A 24,451-nucleotide genomic window follows, 5' to 3' on the forward strand; every position below is an offset into this window, starting at 1 on the left:
TGTATTTGAAGAATATAGAAAAAATGGATGGTTTGTAATGCATGGTTGCTAGGCTTCATGATTCAAGGTCACAGCAAAGTGAAATTTTAATAACTCGGTAGAAGTAGCTCATGAAATGTATATCTTGCATTTTCTGCAAGTATGTCGATTGCATTCATCTTCAAATTTTACCTAAAGGTGTGTTTCACCACATGCTGTCTCTCGACTGGATCGTGTGCATTCAGTTAGTATCATAAATTAATGTGATTATGTAAATTCTGTCTATCCGTTTGGGACCTTCCTGAAGCTCTAGTCACCTTTCATTAAGACATAGCCTGATGTAAGATGGGTAATTCTCTTGATGGCCTCATTTGAGAAGCACGGAATGGTATAGATATTATGAGCTCCATCTCAAGCATCAAATAACCAGACAGACAGCACTGAATATGTTGAGAAATTCAGCAAAATGTTTAGACATTCATAGTACTGAGCTCTGTAAATCAGCAGTGCTGAATAAGCTACAAGAGCATTAGCCTATTTAGATGCTAAAAAGTATGGGATTTTAAAATTACCCAGATCCTTATAATATTTATAACTGGTTTGGCTAGCAGGTATTTCACTAACATTAATTTTACTCTGACATAGGAAATTGCATTCTGATTATTTTTCCAAACCAACCTTGAATAGTGGATTTTGACTACACTTTGGATGTGGCTTTGGGATTGATTTTTTAATTGTCTGTTGCTTGACAAGCCGATTCTATTCAGAAATCATATATGACTTCTTAGGTAATGGATGCTAATTGTAAAAATCCTCAACAGCTTAATCTGTTGTAGCCTTCTTGAGAATTTAATAAGCCTCTCTCATAATAAAATGTGTCAGAAGGGGCAAATATTTTGCTAGCACAGCTTGTAACTGATTGTTTGTACCATGGTAGCAAGTATTCACACAACAGAAGTACTTTGCAGTCATTTTAAAAAAAAAAAAAAAAAAAAACAAAAACATTTGGTTTAGTGCCTTAAGGGCAAGAATTATTACTATATTTTTTAAAATGCATTTACTTTCTCATCCCTACCAGCGATATGTCAATTTTTGTGAGGATTGCATGTTATTTGCCTTAGGAAATGCAAAATCAACATAATGAAGCAGAACACAGCTGAGCTGTCTAAGGATGCTTGGTTTGGGGGAGGTCATTGATTTTTCCCCTGCAGTTGCAAAGTGACAAGATTTCTGAACCTTTCTGCTTCAGTAAAAAAACAAATTAATGCTTTTTGGGCAATAGGGCTTTTTGGAATGTAGAATAAGGAATGTCTTGCATGTGACTGAGATACTGCCATTGCCAGAATAAATAAGACCAGGTTATAAAGCATATTGAAGAACATAGAGCTGATAAAGATCCCAGTGTGGGTCTGCCACCTATTTCAGCCCACTGGTTTGTCCCAACTGTTTGATTCTGCCAAGAAGCTGAATGTTAGCAGAGACATAAGACAGTAGGGTTTTGATGGTGTTAAGCTTGACAGACCCCTGCATTTGGCTGAGAATGAGGACTGTTTTAAAGCTTGTTTATCCGCAGCTTCTGGGGGATTCATCAGTCATGTTGGAACTTTCTGGTATTACTAAACGCTGCCAAGAATTCTGCCATGATTTTTAGCCTTACAAAGTAACTTGCACCTTTCTGTTTGCACAGCTACGCAGCTACACAGGTTTCAACATTGCAACTGGAAATACAAGCTGTAGCAGGGAAACGGTGGAAAATGAATTCTCTGCCAAATTTGTGAAAACAATTTTGAAGCTGTCTAATTGCATGGAACAGGGCATAGTGAGTGAGGATCAGCTTTCCTTCCCAAACAAATGTGACAGTTCAGATTAATCTCACATGCCATCAGCAATTCAGCTTCTTCAGCGATCTTGGCAAGCTCAGCCAGCAGGAGGAGGGAGACTTGATCAATACAATATTTTAATATCAAAATAATCAGATCCAGGGCAGAGAAAATGTACCCTCATCCTCTTAAAAAGTATTCTTTTCTGGTAACAGGGAAAAACCACGTAGGATGTCATAGAAGGAAGGAAAGAAAGCTAATGCCAACAAAAGTATTAAATTTGCTGCACACTTCACCTTTAAGCATTCTTTGCCAACTTACAACATCTCACACAGCATGCAAAATCGGTGGTTCAGAAGTAGCTCCTGAAGATTACTACAAACTGAGGAGTGGTAGAGAGGATTTCAGCTTTAATTATGAACTTCCTGCTATCTCCCCTTCTCCTTTGAAATTCAAGTCATTTAATTTTATTTTTACATAGTTTTGTGTCTGAGACTCCTTTTTATGTTAGTTTAAAAATAACGATGAAAAGGAAAATAATTCTCTTATGAAAATTCATGAGAACAGGCAGAGTTAGGAAGCTGTGTTATTTATTCAGGAGAGCATAATGACTTTTAAAAACACTTGGATTGTATGTCTGTGTGGACTTTTTGTTTTGGTTCTTTTCCTTTGTGTACCTTGCCAGTTTTCATATCTATGCAGCTGTGGAGCATATGTATTAGGTCTAAAAGTTGCAAATCATTAAGAATTTAGACTCAAAAATAAATTGCCTGTCTTCTTTCTTTTGGTAGTAAACAGAGGCTTGACTCTTTCTCTTCCCTTGGAAATACCTATTTTTCATTTCATTTAGAATGACACCTGATACACTTTCACGTCAACAGTTGAGATTTTCCTTTTCACTCTTCCCTAAATTTTTCATCTCCAACTCTATATTCTGGGTACAGCCTGCTTCCTGAGAATAGTCCTGTGGCTGCTGCTGCTCTCCATCAATGGACAGATTTAATTCCTAATATAATCTCATTGGTGTCATTGTTTGAAAGAACAGCAAGCAAGTAGAGTATCCATTTGCTGTGAGAGAAAGTCTCAAACAAGCCTCATTCTGCCAGAAGGGTCCCCAGTCATAAGCACCATGCCCCATTAAGAAACTTTGCACATCTACCAAAGTACAGTGAGTAGAGGCCTTTTATTTCTTATGGTTCTTTTAAGCCAGATCTGTTGGAGAGCAGATATGAAGGCAGCAAGAGAAAGTAATCAACAGCCTTAGTACAAGAAGATAGATGAAATTATTTCTTTGAATAATGAAACCAAAGAAAATTATAGTATGTAAATCCAATGGGATGATGCTGAAATGCAAGGCAGCTCTACATGTTATTATTCTTAGTATGTAAAGGTTTAAATTCCAGGTAGAAAAATTACTCTAATCATATGTCTGTTCTCATTTTACAGTGTTTGTATTAAATAAGGAGCCTGTGTATAATTCAAGATCTTATTATCCTTTTTTTTTTTTTTCAAGGTAGTATGTGTAGACTGTTTTCTTCACATGGCTTAGCTGGTAATGGCTCGAGATATAGACAGCTCTAGTGAAAAATATGAAAGGTTGTTGAAATAAGGCCAAACTCTTAGCTCTAATGAGCAGAATACAAAAATGATACAAAGAGAGAAGAAAGCATTGCCATTTATACTGGCAAATTTCCACTCTGTCATTCTTTCCTCAAGAACAAGAGAAACCTTATGCAAAGGCAATATAGAAACAGCCAGGCACTGCTGGGTTTATCTTTAGTGTGATAAGCTGCCTCCAGGGAGACAAGAACAAACTGTGCACAAGGCATAGAGAAGGTACAGGCAGTACATTTTAAACTCTTTCCACGGTGAATTGAAATGGCTTCAGGAAACCATTTCAGTTTGCTCTGTCAGAGCTCTCTCCAACTTCTCAGGAAGCACAAATACCTGGTATCTGCTTTGGTGCACTGAACTTTTTAATTTTATTTCGGTAGGGCTTGATTGATAAGTAGTTGTGTGTGACATCAACATCTTGGTTTGATGTAAAGTCTAGAAAGAAAGAAAGAGGGATGAGGTAATCCTAATCTTGAGGAATCTCTTCGTGTGAGCTGTAATTTAAAACTAATGCACGCAACACACAGTCACTTGAAGACAAGGTTATATGGAGAATCCTTGCAGTAGCTGGGCCCACTTGTAGGTGGCCACTTGCAAACCCTGAGGATGATGAGATAGTTTTTCTGCATGGAAGAGGTGTCTGGAAGATACCACTGGGAAAAAATGGTCTTACATGCAATCAGCCCAACAAGGACCAACAAGGGCTTTCAGACTTCTGGCTTTAGATCAGAGGACATAAGAACAAAAGCTTCTGTCCCTGTAGCACTTTATGAGTCAAGGCACCCATAAAGCCCCAAACCTGGGACCTCAAGGTCACTTGTAGCCTGAGAAAAACTGGCATACACTTGTAGCCTGAGAAAAACTGGGTAAAGTGTCTTTTTCTTGTCCAATAAAATTACTAAATAGGTTCTGAAGTCCTAAGGAGGGACTTCTACTTACTGACTCCTTCCTCCCACATCTTTGGCAAGACTTTCAAAATAATAGCTTGCCAACTTGAATTCAAATGAGCTTGATTTGTAATCGTACTAAAACAATCAATGATTAATCTGCTAATTTCCTGTATGTGCATTTGGGAATAACGAGTTATGAAGAGAAGTAACATACTCTTAATGTTGTAAATTTTCTTCTGGATGAAAAGTCTGAATTCTAGTGCATTTTGTGTCTTTACTAATACCAAAGTTCATTTACAGCTTCAATTGAATTTGCACTTGGATGATCAAATATAACAACATAAAAGCACAGAATTGGTCTTGCTTATAAAATCTGTTGATATTTTGGGTATTTCTAATTGACAGTGATAAGACAAATATTAATTGAAATGAAAAGATTTATATAATTTTCTGGTTTAAATTATATTACAATTTCTCCATTGTTTTTCTGAGCTATACTCATTATTTTATGTAGCAATATTATACAGATTATTAAAATATAATATGCCCATGTTTTCTGATAAAATGTTGTCTCAAAATTGAACACTGATACTCTTGATTTGCACGTTCTGAATCGAATTTACAAGATCCTGGTTTTAATTTCATGTCTTTATAGACCACCTAATCATATTGTACTATATGCACACAGCTTTACCTAGAGACTCCATCAAGAGAAATCAGCTGCAGAGCAGACACTAATAGATCATTGTCTTCTCCATAAGTAAATTAATTAGAATCTATTGATTAGTATAGTAAATGATAAGAAAATGAACTTCGTGCAATGGTTTGGAAGTAAGTATAGGGTGAAACTAAGTTTATACATTTCATATCCACTCTCACTTCCTGTTGTGATGATCTTTGGTGATGCCCTCAGGTTTCACCTGAAAAGATAAATTATTCCCTTTCAAATATGCTACTTCAAAATATTTTAAAATTTCAGTTTTCCCAAGAGTACTTCAAGGCAAATAAAAATGAAATAATTCATAGTTCAAGGACATGTGTAAAATTTAAAATTAAATGTAAATAAAAGAAATTGTAAATGTGAATAGACAAAATACCATTTTTGTGCAAGTGACTTTATTTTGGCCTCTGGCTTTGCCAGAAGGTATTTCCATATATGCTTTTCTGTACCATGCTGGAGAGAATTGTTTTAAGCAAAGATGCAGAGGTACCTAAACAGCACAGTCCTATCATCCACTCAGAGTTGGTCAGGAATTAAGGCTGTGGATTTTTTGGAAAAATTACGACTCAAAGTGAGATGCTTTGTTTGAGGCATTTGGTTTGATAAAGTTTTGCTGCATCAAAGGCAGAGTTCAACCCCCCTGGCAGGCTGTCTCGGTGCCAAGAGCCGGTGCTCCCAGCCAGGAGAGGTGGGAAGAGGCTCGGTGATTCTCATCCCTGGGGCTGCCAGCTTCACATGTCAGCTCTCACTGGGGCTAAGCTTGGGGCGCACCTGGAAGCCTTAAAATCTGGGGTGAAGGCAGCTTTCCTATAGCTTCTGAGCAACATTTTCCACGGCCAAAGCTTTGTGTTTGGAAGACCTGTGTTGAAGTGCAGGTGCTTGTGGCTTTGGGCAGGCTGTGCAGTGTGGCTGGCCAAAGCTGCACGTGTGGTCCTAGCATCTCGCTGAAGTCATCTGGAAACCCTGCTGCATTCTCCCTGTTCCTCCACATGCAGAACAGATGTACTCTCCCTGTATTTTCACAGGATGTGGTAAGTCGTATGTCTGTGTAATGAGTAACAAAGTTGAGGCAGTGTACATTCTCCCTGTGGTGAAGTGTTAATGTTTTAAACCACTAAAATTCCTTTATGTGTTTAAATGTTAAGAGACTGAATTCTGTAAAACTTAACTACTCCTTAAATCTTATGCCTTTCAGTACATCAGTTCACCAGTTTGAAAAGCAAAAGCAGACAGGGTTTGTCTCTAAGTCTTAATATTTGAGCAAAACATTCATGTCTATTTGCTTCTGGAATATTGCAAATACTTAGCCCACTTGTCCTTATAAATGTGGCAGACTTTTACCCTAGTGGGGAGTTTCTGGCTTGTTCTTTCTGCACAGTTGTTATTTTCTAATGATTTGTAGTAGATACCTTCAACTCTGAGTCTTCAAGCAGGATTAAAGTTGGTTAAATTGTCAGAAAAAAAAAAAAAAAAAAATCTTAATTTGCTTTGGCCTGGCTTGCTCCTGACATGTTTATTCTAAAACAAGATGATTAGCATAGCAAAACATGTTCCCAGAGTATGTGAATCTGCACTTCCATTGAGAAGGGATTTGCTGGCTGGCTGCTTATGGCAGCCAATATTCTTGTCTAGGTTTTAATTTGTTTGTTTGGATGTTTGATGTGTTGTTAGGGGTTATAGGATTGAAAAGCTTCCAAAAGTCTTACCCAGCCTCTCAAAATAACGCTCCAGAAAAATACGTTTACTTTTGGAAAATAGATGTTCTCTCTAGGAAATAGGTGCTTATCTATATTTTTGGAGGGGGTGTGGAATCTAGGTATCCAGTTAAAACTTTCAGCTATTGCTCATTTGGCCAAGCTGACAAAAATTATTTTTGACTTTCTTCAAATACAGTGTCATTTTGGACTATTGTTTCTGACAAAACTGTAGCTTGAAATGAATACATTCATTTTAGAAACCCAGTTTGGCTCTTATGACCAAAATGGCTGCTGTGTTGTGCTGCCAATTACATCGCACAGGCAGAATTAGGATTGCTGCAGGTTTCTTGCAGCAATCCCCTGCCTTGCTATGTGCACTATATAAAGTGCTACTAAAATTGCTAACTTTTTTTTTTTTAAATAATAAAATGCTTTGAAATGTACTCCACTGTGATTTATTGTTATTAAATATCACTCTCTCTAAGAAAATAAATTTCCATTTATTATCAAAAGAAGATCCTGAAGGTGAATGGGGGGGAGGAAGAGAATGGTATTTCCTTCAGCATCTGTAAGTGAACCACTGCAGATCAAAGCTTGGGTGAAACCGTGATAGTTCCTGGATAAGGGGGAGGCTCTGCCTCCGCACACACAGCTTGCTCTTGGCTTCAGGGCAGCTGCAGTGAGAACAGAGCTTAGGCCTAAGGCTGTGCATGTTCTTTTTACTCTCAGCAAAGTGATTGAAAGGGCCACCAGGCATGATGAGCTGTTGAAATGATTTGAAACAGACAAATTAAATTACTTCCTTTATATATAAATTTTTTTTTTAAGTGAGGATGGGAGAGCGGAAAACATTAGTAGCTCCAGAAGAATCTTCCAGTAGAAACTGGCTTTACAACATAAATCTTGAAGGGACCAAGGCAGGATTAAAGAAATTAAGAGCAGGGTGGGTGTGAGGCTATGCAGAGAGGGACAAACAGCTATGTCCAGAATGGTCTTTTCTTTTAAAGTTATAGTGTAAAATGTCTCAATGTAGTTGGGTCCACAAATGCTGTACAATGTATTTTAGACTTGGTGCTCAGAGCCTCAAGATCCTGTGATTTGTTAGGCATCAATCTAGCTAAAAACTTCAATCTACATTTAATTTTGATGAGGTGCTCATTAGTTCAGTCACTCATCTCCATCCTGCATGCTTTGTGGCTAACGGCTTTGATGACTATGCCACTAGACCATGCACTTCAAGTTTATTATTTCTTAGCTGGTTTTCTATAAGTAATCCTAAAACTTTCTTAATAATTTTACGTATAGACAAGGGTCTGGTTTTTGAGACTGTAGAAATCAAAGTCTATGAAGAAGTAACAAGTCTGCTTTGTGCCATGATCTAATCTTCTGATGTCTCCAAAGGAGAATCACAACACCTTTCACATCTGTCTCCAGCCTCTGCTCATCAGTATCTACACTGATACATCCAAACATATTTTTGACCCTGAGTTTGTGCGTCCCTAGAAGTGCAGGGCTGTAAGTAAAGTGAACAAGGAAATTTTCTTGTCAAGATGAAAAGCCAAAAGAAATACCTGTAATTGAAACATTTCAAGAAAACAAGGTAATAATTACATATTAGTAACAAAATATTGTTGGAGGCAAGGGAGCTGCAGAAAAGTCAGTTACTCTGGAAAACTCAAATAAATGTTTTTTACAGCCCCAGCATAACAGAGCACATCTGCAGAGCTGCATTTGGGGGTTCAGAGCCAAGAAACCACCCATCTACAGCATTTAGCATCTGGTGTAATGGTAACTCTGAAAGGAAGAATGCATCTGAAAGAAGGAAAGCTTCTCTGTGCATTAAGAAATCTTCTTCAAAATAACGAGAAAATTTAGTCTTAAATACCAGGCTTCTATTTTCATAGTTTATGATATCATGATTGGATTCCTTCTGTGGATACAAGCTTCTTAGTAGTACTAGTCATCACTGTGACAAAGGTTAGACTTGAAGAAAACTAGAACTGAGATGAAAGAATAGAATTTTTATTATTTTAGCAGCTGAATGTGTCGTTACATCAGAATCAGTATTGTGTAGCAAATTGCAAGCTGTAGTGAAATTGCTTTTAAAAAATCAGTATATATTTTTCTAAAACTGTGATGAAGTCATTCAGCGGCACATTGAAATGTATCTCTAGCTGAACTGTTAAATCATATATTTTTTTTTACTGTGGTAGGAGAACAGATGGCAGTTATTTTTCTTAACAGTCTCCAACAACGCTGATGTGATGCTTTGCCTTCCCTTGTAAATGCTTTCAAGTGAAAGACAAATACACATGACCAAAACAAATCTGCATTGTATCACTGACTTGTGTTTCTAAAGCAAACTTTTATTCAGCTTACAACAGTAGGCTGGTGATAATTACTTGAAGTCGTATCAGTCAAGTAGGTCATTATGACAGGAAAATGAGCTATTAATCAGAATCAATTGCTGATGTTTTGCAATAAGTCTTTGGAGCAGATGTCTTTTTCATAGACATTTTTAATGCAATAATTGACTAGTCCATGACTTGAGGACAACTTGCAGTCACTCCCGTGGTACAAATGCATTTGTAGATTTGGAGATGCTCTCTGTTACTTTATAACATTCCTAAGGGAACTGTGATTGATCAGAGAATAACAGCTCTTCAGTAGCTGGCATGTAGAGAGGGCTACTGCACATACAATGACAAAATTGTTTGGTGATTTTATACATTGTTATAATCAATTTTATAAGCAATTATAAATTGCAATGGTTTTAAAAGGATTTTGTTTTAAAATTGTCACTACCTTAACAGTAACTTGGCAACTCAGAGAAGGCCTGGTGAAAGTGTCTCTAAATACGACCTGATGTAACGTTACTTACCTGCTTCACCAGAAACGTTGTGTAATTCAACAAAATGCTGTATTCTTAAGTGAGGTAATTTGTAGTTATAAATCAAAATGAAGCTGCCAAGTATTATAAATCTAGGACTGCCTACCAATTTATGACTTTTTACATCACCTACTGTAATGTGTCATATTATTGAAGCATTGTTAAAAGTTATATTTAATTTACTTGCTTTAAATTAGTACTGTGGTGAAAATCCAGGTTTCCCTTATTCAGAGAAGCTTTTAATCTTCCCGTTTATACAAGCATGTTCAAAAAAACCTGATGTCTCTTATTTTACAGCCTTCGACAAAAGAAAGGAAACTTGGCCCAGAAGCACTGGACTGGACCAGCTAACATAGTAAAATGCAAGCCTTGCCCTGTGGCGCATGCCAACGCTGTCTGCGGATCTGATGGACATACGTATACTACCAAAGTAAGTTCTGCTTGCAACTTGAAATCCTGTCAGTAGTGGTCATCCAGGCTGCAGTATGAAGATAAAATAGCTTTCATTAATAGTATTAAGTTGCAGTCTACTTTAGTTTTGGAATATTTTTGTGTAAAATGTGCTGATAAATGTAGATTTTTACACATTTGACAAACAGCAAATCAGAATGTCAAATAAGAATCTTATGATTTTCATGATTCATGTTTCATGTTTCTCTAAATAGCTTATTGTTGCTAATGAAGTAAAACACTTTCAATATTGATGATGCAACAGAAAAAATTCATTTGATCAGATTGGCTTGTTCAGACAAGAGGATTTGGGGATAGCTCTTGTTTTAAAGATTTGGTCTCCAGATGGAAAAATAACTTGGCAGTATCATTGTTCTGTGATGGATTTTTTTTTTTTTTTTTTCCCCAGGCTGCATGGGTAACATATTACAATTCATTTCAACCACAGTTTTAATAGGCTTGTATGCCAGATGCAGTAGATATGGTACCATTAAAAAAAAAAATCCCATAACCCAGTGAGGATAAATTGGCTCATTGTTATATTGAAAATATGATCACCTTAGGGCTTGACTCAATAAAATAAACTGGCTTCACAGCCTTTCAGCAGTCCAGATCTCCCATTATCAAATAAAGCCTTCCACATCTCCGATACATGTTCCATAAACAGCACTTCAGGCACTGAAAGTAGTGTTTAGGGAATTCCCCTAAGTTTTTCTTTTCCTCCTGCATGCAAGGTAAGGTCTGACAGCCAGTAAAACTACCTGTTAAAATCCAAAACTAGCCCCTCAAATATCCAGGAAAATAAAGTCATCAGGGAAAAAATGCTCTACTGTGATGTAACAATGACGATGATATTGTAGCTACGTTATCTTCTCAGCTGGGCAGCTTGACTACTTCATCTATTGACAGACACAAATATTAAAACACTGCCATGGCTAATTCATTGAAGCCTCTCTTCTAGTCTGGCTGAAGGATTTGCATGGCCAAGGAGCAAACCAGCAGAAACTCTCTTATCCTTGCACACATAGTCTGTAGAAAAACGACTCCAAGTTGCCTGCTAAACAAGCTACTCTTTAATACTATCGAGGAGTATGTAATGCAGTAATTTAGCATTGGTATTTAGGATTAAAACTGGGCTCATTTTGAAATCAACTTTTTGTGTCTGAACTTTTGAGAATATATAATATATTCTGTAGGAAACAACTTTCGTTGCATATTCTGTCATCCTATTGAACCCATTTCTGTGCATCATAGCTGCATCACAGTTAGCTCTGAGACTGGTTTTGATCTTCTGTGTTTCTTACCATAAGATCCAAATGATTTTCATCAGAAATTCTACCAATGTTATAAATTCACCAAATTATTGTGACTATGATATAAGCCTGACAGCTATAATGCAGACCAAACAATTCCTGCTGCTGACATCCTTGACTATCAGGCATACCTCCCAGAAGTTGTCGGTGTTTGAATGGTATTATTTTTTTTAAAGGATTTTTAAGAGATTTATTCAGAAGCAACTTTTATTCATCTTCACTTATTGTGTGTTTAACTATCAGTTGCTCCTGTTCTAGCAATTGAAAATTACAGCATCTTGTTGGTCTCTCAACTGCAGCAACTTCTTTTCCACAAATTTTGTCCACATTCTTTACCACTGCCTGGGGAAGGTAGGGTTTCAGTGTTTTTTGTGTACTGTTCCACAGGAGCGATTGTTTGTCACAGTGAATATTTGTAGTTGCTTTTTCTAAATTTTTTTTTTTTTTATTGAAGATTCCTCCAGTGTCATGCTAATTGGTAATCTTTCTGTAACATCCAGTCCTAGCAAGGGTATACACGTCTGCTTAGCCTTTATGCAAAATCAAGGAGATGCTTATAGCAGTACTACTGTTCTTTACTGTATACAGTACAATGTAAATCTGAGTACATTATTACAGTAACCTCTAGAACATTACTGCCTCTCTACAATTTATTCTAAAAGCTCTGCTTCATTGTTTTTATTTATTTACTTTTTTTTTCTTTCTTTTTTTTTTCTTTTTTTTTTTAAAAAAAAGCAAACTTTGATGAATGAGCTGAAAATAGTTTAGGCAAAGCATTAAAACTAAATGGTACATTTTAATCTCCTAACAAGTAACATTTTTATGGTCAGTAATGATCATGGATTTCTGTTATCTTTATGAACAGAATACAACTGCTTCCCTCAAATTCACAGTTAGTTTTCACCAGATAATGTGATCCCTCTTTCTTGCCCTTCAGTCACTAAAATTAAAGCTTTTCTTTGGTGATTTACTTTCATGTGCAGTGCTGCTGGCAAGTATTATTTCTGACACTGAAGTGCTGGCATGTTCTAATATTGACTGTGAAAATGCAAAAAGGTGGACATTTGAGTGTGGGCAAATACCAGGCCACTTTGCATATGTATGGATTCATATCTGGCTCTGAATCAACTGCTTGGTGAATGCGTAATGATATGCTGGGCGAATGAAAGGATTCTTGTTAAGCTTGTAAACAAAAGATGGAGAGTAGCCACTACATTTCAGGGGTAAAAAAGTCTTCTGAAGTTATATATTGGCCATTTACTCACACAGACAGACAGGAGGTATACGCATACACACCAGCATTTTTATCCCTCCTGGTTCTGTCTGATTTTTGCCTTTTCCTGCGAGCACAGCAGGGCGTTAGGCAGGAGACAGGGTTTGGCCTTATTGTTCAGGGCCTGGAAGAGCAGTATTAGAGGATTTCACTAATGACTGGGGGCTACTACTCAACACTCTCAGTAATATTTTTACTGGGGATTGATCTTTCCAAATTTGAGCTGTTAGCTGAGGTGAAAATGAATGAAAAGGAAAGGATACAACAGAAGTATGATTGCCTGATAAAATGCAGATGAAACTTGGGTGTCAATAAATGCACAGTAATTCACATTAAAAGAAAATAACCAAATATACACATCACAGACTGTCATTTAGCCACTTGATCTCAGAATAATTCTAGCTGTTTCCCGGAAGACATTATAATGATCAATGACAGGCAAAAATGCAAATAAAGTGTTAAAATAGAATTGAGAACAAGCCCAAAACATTATTATGTTTCTCTGTAAATGCCCGGACTTCGCATTGCCTTCAGTTATCATCACTTCATCTCAAAGCTGACATGGTAGAAATAGGAAATGCTCAGAGAAGGGCAGTAATGGCTGTCAGAGGTGTGGAACGTGTAAGAAAACACAGAATTAACTAGAGCACTTCAGCATGATTTTACATGAAATCTTGACTAATATTGGAAAAGGAATGTTGTACTTTATAATACTAGATCTAATGAAATCATAAGTCAGTAGTTTCAAAACAAAGAAAGTATTTTTATTTCTTCAGCTCAAAATAAAACTGGCAATCACTGCAACACAGTATTGTGCAGGCCAAAGATATAAATCGGATTGGTATAAAATGGATCCACTGCATGCCTGAAAACCTCCAGCACACTGTGTCCCTAAGCCAGTGATGACCAGAAACTGGGATGATTGGTGTAGTTCAGTAAGACTGATTTGTTCTGTTTCTAATCTGCTCTTTCTTTCACATCTTTTTAGTTTTCTTACTTTTAAGGGTCTGCAATTTGGCAGGATACTAGGCTGAGGGATTGTACGGCTGAACTAATGTGATTCTTGGATTCTTATACAAAAGTGAAGGCACCCGTAATTTTAAGGCACGCTGATAATGGAGCTAACACACTTCTTTTCATCAAAGTACTGTTCTTTAAGAAATGAGCATATTCCTTCTCCATTTCAACTTTGACTTCACTGAAATTTCTTTTTAAACAGGTCCTGAGTATTCCTTATATTGGTATTTGGAATTTTTAGTTTCCACCTCTTCAAAGTTTAGTTTCAGACCTTAAAGCAACATTGAGACTGCAGAACTTGATCTGGAGTGATGTTCAACAGTGATTGAGGAATGTGGGGGACTTAGATTTGTTTTTTATAAAAACTTTTTTTCTTTTTATGAAAACTTCAAGAAGTCTTTAAGGATTCAATTCCAGGAAAGCAATATAAAATGCATTTTTAGTTGTTGTTTTTTAAACAATGTCTTAGTCATCCCTGACTGGATAATAAAATCTTCATTCGTAAAGGCTATATGGCAAATTAGTAAAAGCATTATCATCTTGCTGGTTTGCACCATTTGATAGTCCTCAGACTGTTACGCTCTTTGTTCTAGTGCTTACTGCAGAGATTGCATTTTGAAAGAAACAATTTTGCTAATGTTAATTATAGTGCTGGCGATTCTGGGAATTGACTGTGCCCATCCACCTCGATTATAAGGGATTAGGATTCTCTGAAAGCAGACATTTGCAGAGTAGCAGAGGAAATGTTATTGGCCCAGCAGAAATATGGGCTATGTGGCATATTGTTGAGGACTGTTATTGCAATGTGGTGTTCCTCTTGGAAATCTCTAGAGATGCTCAGTAACTGATGCTGTCAGTTAAAAAAGGAGTGAAATGGAATCAGGGATCCTCGCTCAGGTTAACGTGTTGGGTTAATGGCAGATCCAAGCATCCTCAGGAGGTCAGTGTGGCAGATTTTCTTGAGAGTTTCTAACTAGATGGCTTTTCCTCAAAACCAACTTTGTTTTTTAATTAGTGAATTTTTCTTCATGAAAAAAGATATTGTAGACCTAGAGGCAAGAATTTCTTGATAAAACTGAGGATGGTGATCCAACCCGAAGCACTCAATAATACAAGTGTCAGAGGAAAAAAAAAAAAAAAAAAAAATATATATATATAATGTAAACTATAAACCACCACATTTAAGCTTACTGGTCAATTTATACACAGGCTCAGGATTTTTAACTTGGTCTCTCAGTTCCACCAAATACATAAAACCTTTCAGCCTCTCAAATAATTTATTGAGGGCTAGTCAAAGGAATCTTTTTATCTCTTTGAATATTTTCCAATGGAAGATGAAAGGTGTTGGTTTACAGCACAAAGGAAAACAGGAAAATGTCGAAAATTATGAGAAGTCCATGCTCAGATCTTGTGCTACAAGGGACTTCAAAGTGTCACCTAAACTGTCACAATAGGAGATACAAGGTACTGAGTACTCTGATGGATCTTAAGTTGATTTAGCTTCATATGTTGGGAGTTGTACTGCTTGAAAAATCTCACCACCCATTAGGCATTAAACCTTGCTGGTTTCTTTTTCCGAAGCGTCTTCCAAACTTGTCTCCATTGTTGCTCTGGGTTATTTCATCTGCTTCACAAAAGTGCTAAAGTTGAAGGAGGTGAAAAGGTTTGGCTGTGGTATGCAATGCTTTTTCCTTTGTTCTTGTTTTGTTTTCCAGGTGACAAATTAATTCTTCTGAGTGATGGGATTCTTTAGTCACAACAATAATTCAGTGTTTGTGCATGACAAAATTTGAACATGGATGTGGCCTGTATATACTCGGTCCTCATACCCTGTTTCCAGGAATTGTTCCTAGCATTTTTTTGGACTTGCATAATTTTGTTGTATTTCTAAAAACTGTAGAAAATCTCTATCATCCTTTCCTGTTAACTTTGAACTCTATGGGCTTTAGGTGTGTCAAAAATTTCGCTGAGTCTCTAGTTAATGCTTGATATGAAATGTTTTAAAATGCACATACTCTCTCCCATATTATAAAACTTTGTAAAGAGAAATTACTGTTTCCTGGTATAACAGCTCCATTTAATATTCTGACAATACAAAGCACTTCCATAGTATGTTGCAGTCAGACTTTTCAAAGCTCTTTAAAGTACTAATGAATTACGCTTAAGAGGTAAGTAAGCCCTGTAAAGAGCACTATGTAATTAGTTAATGTTTTTGTCAGCAACACATTAAGAAGAAAAACTCTGTAGCTGTCAGTTTTACAGGATGTTTAATTAGGCTAGTTAATAAAGCAATTACCTGAACATGACAATGACTGCACTTAAATAATCAAAAAATGAAAATAAGAATGTTCTTAAATTACAAAACATACCACCTCAATGACTAATGGTCCCTTCAAAGATGGAAAGGTACATTGGTATAATTATTATGCTTCTAATTAGGTACATTGTTGTTGTGCAAATTTTAATTAAGTCATTGCAAACTAATTAAGTCCATGATCATGTCTCTTTTTGTTTGAAAATAGAAAAATCACCTCCTGTTGTCATATCATTAGGTAACAAATTTGATATTAGGGGATGTGTAAGAGAAATAATTTTCCAACAACCTTGAAACTGAGGAAAAAAAATAATGAACAAAATAACGAGACACTATTAGTTAAATGTGTGCAATGTGAAGACAGGTGCACAATTAACAGGCATTTGTTAAAGTGTCTAAATTTCAACTATTTAGTGCAACATGGTTTGCTTTTTCATAATCCAACTATTGGCTGGATTCTCTGCCCTCTAGGTGCAGTGTGCTGCTGTCCAGCTGTGGTTTTGCACAGCTTTCCCTGTCTGTGGTTTGTCCAAGGGATGACTTGGCCTTTCCTGATGGAAAACAAGATATGCAGCAGAGCATTAAGGCCTGTCTTGTCCTTAGTTAGATGAAGAGTTGGATTAAATTCTGTATTAACTTTTAGCTTTGGTTTGGTTTTGAAAGGGAAAATTAAGGAAGTAAGAGGTGGGAGGTGGAAGGAAAGACAGGAAGAATAAGACAAGGTAGGAAACGGTTAAATCCATGTAGAAGAAACTTAAGTCATCCTTATGCATTTGCTCCTTGTACCGAGTTTAAAGTTTGCTAGTAGTGGGAGGTACAAGAATAAATTATTCTTTCGTCTTCCCCTTCTATTTTTCTTAATCTTCTTATTTTTAATCTAGGAACTCAATTCTTTGCTCTGAGTTCAAAGTCTAGGCCTGACGTAGTCTATTGTGGTTTGAACCTGGACATGGTGGATCTGGTATGCTACCCATTTCTTCCACTGACCTGTGTTGTGATAACGGGCAAGCTATGTTTTCCTCATTCATAGTTTGGAAAGATCTGTACTCTCTGCCTTAATAAAATACTGGGAAAGCTACTTTGAAGTCATGATGAAAAAATCTTGAATAACTTAGCGGTTTGCAGGGGTATGATGTTATTGTTTGTTTCCATTAAATGTGTCTGTATAAGACATGACAGCACCATTGCTAATTTTCCTGAAGTTTTTTGATCGAGCTGGTCAGGATTTTTAATGAGGTATTTGGATATCTTTTTGTGGAAATCGCTATGTTTCATGGGATGTGACTGTTCTGACAGATTTTTCTACAGGAAAAATATTTTACATTATTACTACTTCCTTATTCCAGTAGTGGTTTTCAACATTCATTCTTATTCCATTATTTAATTCATTTTGTTGCAGGGGGTTTCCTAACTGTAGCAATATATCTAGTGTGAAGCTTTCAGCATTACTGACTCTGTTCTCAAAAATAACAACAGGGAAACTCCAGAGGACCATGGGAGAACTAGAATTTGCCTAATGCAAAGAAACTTTGTTGATCTCTCATTTGACTTGGGCATACCTCACCACTGTATTCCCAACAGGGTAGGTGTGACCTCAGCCTATAGTATGGTCCAGTGAGACTCAAGTCCTATAATCCAAAAGCTATATGAAGCTGTTATTGCATAATCAAGTCCTAAATAATAAACTTTGTCTCTCAGAAAGCTAAACACAGAGTTCTGCACTGCCCCCACTGCAGCTGCACAGTTTATTTGGCTTGAAGTATTGAGGTAAGAAATGTTATTTGAAGAAGTGCTGTTTATCTCAAAGACATCCTGTTGTTTATATGGTTTTTTTCTCTTCATAGTCTCAAGGAACGAGCAGATAATCAGGAATAAGGTAGATCTCCATGTCTGTGTACCTTGTAATCCATACCAATGTCTTAAGATAGTTACGTCTGAGGGGTATTTTTACATATGCTCAAAGAACGACATTTATCCTTTGGTCAATTAATGTACTCAAAAATTTCTGTCTTCTATGTTCTTTCCTGTGCTGACTTGTAGTGGGGTTTTGGCCACAAATAAACAATCCAGGACAGAGAGCTCTGATCTCCCCTTGTTAGGGTAACCTTTGTTAAGCTCTGAGGGAGCTGGGAAATACAACTTTTGAACTCTGCTCAAATATCCATGCAATTCAGCAAATTCCTGAGTTTCCTTTCCAATCACATTCAGTTTTATGTTGAAGTGGAAAAGTTTTTGCTTTTCAGTGGTGTCAGATTGTACATTCAAAATCCTGACCAACTGTCTACCAATTTTATATCCTAACTGCGTAAAACTAGGCCTAGATAACCATTGATCTGTGCATCATGGTTACTTCTGTGACAGGTTCCCAGCTAGACCACATGAATATATACCAGTTTGCAAGATTTTTCACCTGGTACAGTAGGAATTGTGAGAACAGCTTCTGCAGTGAATCAACAGATAGAGGAAAAAAAAATAAGAGCTCTGGGCAATTTTTACAGAGTAAGGGTTGCTTTGTCATATTGCCAGGTCTGAGATCCTAGGAATTAATGAGAAATTGCTGTGACCCAAAACAGGATGTTCTTTCAGAGACTGGTTGTTGCTATCCCTTTTGTCTTTGGAAAAGGAGTCTTCATTAATGCAGTTCTGTAAACACAGATTGGCAAAAATAAGGACAAGAAATCTTTTTAATCCCATGAAGAATCCACTCATACAGAGGATACTGATTGTTTTTGTGGGAAACGGGGTACTGAAAACTCTGCTAAAGCCACTGGTCAGTGTTGGAAAGGGAAGGGGGTTGCTCTGGTTCTGCTGGAGGCTGGTGATCTCTCATATCCTGCATAAAGGCAGGAGAGAGAAATATTGGGGGTGTTCTGGGGACAGAGTTAGATGGATCACAACCTCATTTTGTTTTTCCTCTGTGCAATTTCTTTCAAGAGAGATTAGTTAAAATTCCTACCAGTTTGATTTCTATTGGGGCCAGTGATCAAAAGGCCCTGACCGAAGTGAAATTTATCTAAAGTTGTACATCCAAGATTTAACTCCAAGTTTTGGGTTAAGCAAGTTGGTCTAATTGGGGTATGGCAATGTTTATCTCCTTTCCCTAACCTTGCCTAGCAGGGAGAGGATATTTTTAGTTTGTTTCTCCATATTCTAACATTGCTCAGTCCAAAATAATTTGGCTTTGCACAAACTGGGTTCTTTGCGATTAACATATTTTGTCAGTTTCTAAATCTGTATTTTTTTCTTTAATTCCTGACTCTGTTATTTTACCATAGTTAAGGCTTGTCAGAATTTAATGTTTTAATTATCAAGTTAAGCCCACAGAACTGGGGGGAAATTACAATAAAATGTCCGCATTAGGCATGCTGCTGCAAGTAGTAATTTGTTCTTTATATTATTTTGGTAACTCCAGTATAGATAAAACACTGTTCTAAACTCCCCCAAAAAACCCCTTGTCAATATGTAGCTGCAGTAATGATGTATAAATACCATACTTGGAAATGCAGTATAAGAACCTGTGCAGAATAAAATAACCTTCATATTTCAAAAAAATGTGCACCATCACTGAGTGACAGGAAGAGATGAAGTTTCAAGCAGTATAAGGTTGTTTCTCTTGCATCCAACTCCCTTAAATTCTTTACAAGCCAGTTTTCCCAAATATCTTTGATAATACTCTTAAGGCTCTGTAAAGCAGCCGAAAGAACTAATTTTTTGGTGCTGCAGAACTTCAGGATTTTGTGGTTGTTGTCTTGAGTTTCACCAGTGCTCCCATGGGATAATAAACTCTAAATAAGTCAAACAAAAGTAGTACACTGTTTTGGGTGTTTTATGTTTGGTGGCGGTTTTTTGGTTTGTTTTGTTGTTGTTGTTGCATTCATTTAAATGGACTAGAATTCAGTTGATAGAATTCACTTAAATGTATCTTCCTTAAACTGGATATATTAATTTCATGTTTACTCACTAAGAGTGTCTAGAACTCTTAGTAATCAGACCTGCTGTATGATAATGCAGGTCCTCATGTTTACATGTCAGTTGTTACCAGATGATCAAAAACACCTATGAAGGGAGAGTGGAGGATGGTGTGTGTAGGTGTCATACATGTCTAAAATATTCTTTGCCAAGGTATTGACAAACAGTGAATATTTTGGGATTCTGTTATGACAATTTGTAGCATGCTAAAATAATCTGGATTCACATTTCATTCTGGTTTTGGTGTTTTGTGAGGTTTTGGTTTTGATTTTTTAAAGTGGGAGGGGGCTGACTTTCTTTGCATAGCAAAGACCAATGCTAAAGAAGTGCAACTTGCTGCAGGAAATGTTTAGTCCCTGTGTCTTTCTGATTTGCCCACATATGCTTTTTTTTCAAGGATGAAATAATGTTTAGAATGTCACTGATTTTTTTCTTTCCCATTTACATTGTTTCACAGCATTGAAGGCAATGTTTTTGTTTAGGCACCCAGGTAACTACTGCCAATAATTAGAAGTCCGAATACGTAACAATCCCACTGTTGGCTGCTCACTATTCCAAAAACTCAGAAAAACAACATTTTTCTAGGGACTGTTTTTAAATATATGTGCTGAAGTCTTACTGAATTAAATGAGACTGCATCTCATTACAGTCTTGAAAAATAAAGTTATGTGCCCATCTTTAGGGTGGAAGATGTAGTCCTATCAGCCATGTTTTACACATGAACACCTTGGTTAGTTCTCCAGATCAATCCAAAAGTTGGGGCTGAATATTTTTTTTTCTTTTTTTAATTCTCATTACCACATTGCGTTAGATTTATGAAAAGTATTTGTTGATGAAACATCACCAGCAACAACTTGCTTGGGCACATTACCCCAAAGGAGAGAACATTAGATGCTGCTAAGGCATCTAAAAAACATAACTTGGGGCTTTTTCCTTTCACATGAGTGGAAGAAGCCAGTTCTGAATGACAGAAGACAATGTACTTTATTAATAAACTTCTACATTAAAATTACAGCAGGTGTACAGCAAGAAAGAAGAAGCAGTGAGTAGACTGTGCCTTGTGTACTTTGAATTACTGTGTCAGTAATGATGGATGGGGCAAACAATCAAATCTGACCTGTCATACTATGCTTATGAGGCTATAAGCCTTAAGGCATTTGTAATTGGCTTCAGCCAGCGATGTTAATGAAGATGCATTGGAAAATTAGGTTATTTGAATGATACAGACTGCTTTACATTTTTAGTATTCAAAAGAAAAGGCTAGAAACTCAAAGGGATTGGAGCCGTAAGGCTTGTTCTTTGTAAACTGTCTCCTGTCCCTTTATAATAGAGCAGGCAAAAGAATAGTTTTTAGATAACAGATTTGTACTGTGTAGAATGTGAGCTATTTAAAATGATTCTGTGGGGCATAGTTTTTAAACAGTGTGTGGGAGGTGCGATGCACATAGTTTCCATTAACGATAATGGGATTTATGTGTGTATCTTCTTTATATTATGCGTCATGCTCACATGTGCCCCTATAGTATAATTAGACTAGAAAAGGCATCCTGGGGTTGACATTACTCAATAAGTTGTCAGTGTGGCATGAAGAGCACACGTGAACACATTTCTCATATATGAAAAGATCTGTGCAGTATAGGTGCACAACTAAACTGAGTTTTAAATAGTCATGCACAAAGTAATTGCATCATATTAAATGTGTTTAGTTGGTGTTAGAAAGAAATCACATTGATATTATACACATAATGTTAAGGAGATGTTGTGATAGTTGTTGCAGGTAGAATGATACAAGTATCATACAGTGAAAGCATTTTATAGAAAAATGTCTGTCTGAACTCACAGTGTTTTCATCAAAATCACTACTCTGAACTTCCACAGAATCTAAAGCAAAATTCAGAGAGCAACCTTTCTGGTGTATATTTTGTTCCACGTGTGTGACAGTGGAGGATGTTTTCTTGCTAATGCAAGTTTTGTCTTTTATAGGTGTTAGCTGTTCAATTTAATAAAACAATGTGAAGTGGGTCATTTTAGGTCTAGCCAACTGTACTGAATTTTTGTAGCAGGACATCTTGATGAAAAGGTAGGGAAATAAAAGAGAAAGGGAAGTCTCCCAGTTTAGATTTCAGTAATGTTGGTTGTGAGATGTCTCGATATGAATTTCTGCAGACTGATAGAGCAGACATCTTGAAAGACTTGTAGTAACCGGCATTGTCAGGTCAAAAAAGATTCTTTTTTAAAATGAGTGATGTGAGGAGGAGGGAATACTGAATGTCTTTTAAAGAAAAGTTTCCTCAGGTAACACAGACAAGGTAAAGAGCCTTTAAAATCTTCAGCAGTTAAGTGGGGATGGTGATGGCTTTCTTCAGTCAGTGGCATAGATGTAGTGCTATATTGCATTTCATGGTGAGAGTGAGTTCAAAAATGCAAGAAATTATTAATAGAAAAGCAGAGGCTTTCAGAGGGGAGATGGCACTGTTATTCAAGCTGTCTCTTCCAATTTCCGTGTAGGATAGAAGAGACAGGAAAACCTCGTAGGATGCAGTTCTAATCTGGGGTTTTTCCTAGCCTTGCAGAGTTCACCCTGCAGGATCTCTGCAAATAGATCTCGTGTCCTGGGGCTATACATGGCAGCGTCACGCAAATCCTCCCTGTCTGATTGTGTGTCTTCTGCAGATTGCATCCACCCTGGTGTGAGCTCTGGGGTGGTGAACTGGAACTGCTGATGGGGCTCAGTCAGAAGGGGAATATTTTTGTCCTATTCTGCAGCCGTGCACTACATGGTTCTTGAAAATTGGCCTGCAGTCTTCATATTTTGTGTTGATACATAGAATTTCTTCTTTACAGACATGTAATCACATCATGTAATGCATTTTGTCTGCCACCATGTACTGTTTTGGTTTTAGGTGAATCTTTGTTTTTTATTTTCTGTATTATATTTGGGCTGTTTCTAGTTCCAGTTAGGGACTAACTGCGTTAGATTGATCCAGGTAACTGGAGAGATGGAATCTGGCTTTTTTTTAGTTATTCAGTAACTGTGTCCTTTTCTCACATGTGATAAAGTACATCTTTTCCACAGCTTTCTCACACCTCCCTGGCTTAGGATGACACAGCATAATGTCTGTAAAAACCTGTTTCTGGTATGGCTGTAAATGTTCTGAAGCAGCTCTCTTCTTCCGTCGTGCTTGAAGTAGAACAGATTTGAAGACTCAAAATCCATAGTTAGATTTCCAATGGTAGCTCCAAAAAAGCATGACCTCTTCAAAGCAGCACTCTGTTGAAGGGCAAGATGCTGTCCCTTCACAGTACAACTCCCTGTAGAGGTTGGGGCAATGCTTTTCACCTTAAACTTGAGCAGAGGCAGATACCAAATTCTTTGCTGTGAAGCCGGCTGCTGGGTGAACTCGAGACTTGCGTGAAGTACTGCAGTATTCGCTCAAATGAAGGCCAAGTTTGTGTAGCAGTCATGCTCACACATGACAGCACTGTGCTCTTAGCAATATGTGTGCACTGGGATGAGCAGAGTGCCTTTGCACCTGAACTTGCTGGCACTCAGACAGGGCCCATGATAAATAAAGATATCTCTGGACATTTTCTTACAGTTGGAGCCCACATCACCGGGACACAGTGGAAATTTAGTTGGTTTTTAGATTTCTGTGTGGTTATTTTTCAACTATGTGATCTGAGCTAACTTGGTTAGTTCAAAGTGTTATTAGAACATCAGTAATTTTGTTTGCAACTTTTCCTGGTTTCGCTATTGCTCATAAGACCAAGAATAAATAACAAAAAAAAAAGATTCTCCTTTAAAATCTCTGATTGCAAGAAAGACAATTTAATATTAATGTTGGATGCAGGTGAACAAAAGACAAAAGGTAGAGAATGTTTACAATATTGTTTCACAGAAGGGAGACTATTACGAAAGCTAAATTGTAGTCATTCTGATGATTTTCATGTCTTTCTAACAGGTCTTGAAGCTGAAATTAGTCCTATCCCTAAATTTAAAACTCAAGTTATCAACAAAAAGACACTACCTCAACCTATAGGATTTACATCTGCACAGACCAATACTATTGACCCTGTCAAACAGAAACTTACTGTAACACTTCAGTTTTAATATTGACCTAAGATAAAAGTAGAACTGATGATGTTTTCAGAGAGACAATGAAAAAGCAAGCTGTTCTCAAATGGATCCATTGGCAAGGTTATATACCCAGAAATTCAAAGTACTGCTTATCAAATTTAGAAAAAAAAAAAAAGAAAAAAAAAAGACATCAATACTATAGGTGATGTGGATGCCTTGTGGATGTGAAAGGCTGTTTCCCATGATTCCTACTTCCATTATTTTTGCTTCATTACTTTCACCAGTACTTACTCGGCAAAGAAGAGGATTAACACAACCTGTCATGTGCCGTCTACATGTTCCTCCAATGGCTAGGGATAGATTCTGAACATCTGGTGTCACAACTGTGTGACATTATTTTGTCTTTTAGTGTCATTCAGAGTGTAG

The 24,451-nt window shown here is 36.9% G+C and overlaps 1 protein-coding gene across 2 annotated transcripts in view; it reads left to right on the top strand.

Moving 5' to 3' along the window:
- The window catches only part of SPOCK1 (SPARC (osteonectin), cwcv and kazal like domains proteoglycan 1), a 322,834-nt gene that overhangs the window by 209,295 nt on the left and 89,088 nt on the right, over window positions 1-24,451 (top strand). For both annotated transcript variants that reach the window (XM_033006056.2, XM_033006057.2), the window contains one exon: window positions 9,909-10,041. In XM_033006056.2, the coding sequence (XP_032861947.1) occupies window positions 9,909-10,041 (133 nt within the window). The remainder of the gene's footprint in view (window positions 1-9,908; window positions 10,042-24,451) is intronic.

The sequence above is a fragment of the Tyto alba genome, unplaced genomic scaffold (assembly GCF_018691265.1).
Source record: "Tyto alba isolate M040663 unplaced genomic scaffold, T.alba_DEE_v4.0 Super-Scaffold_17, whole genome shotgun sequence".
Taxonomy (NCBI): Eukaryota; Metazoa; Chordata; class Aves; order Strigiformes; family Tytonidae; genus Tyto; species Tyto alba.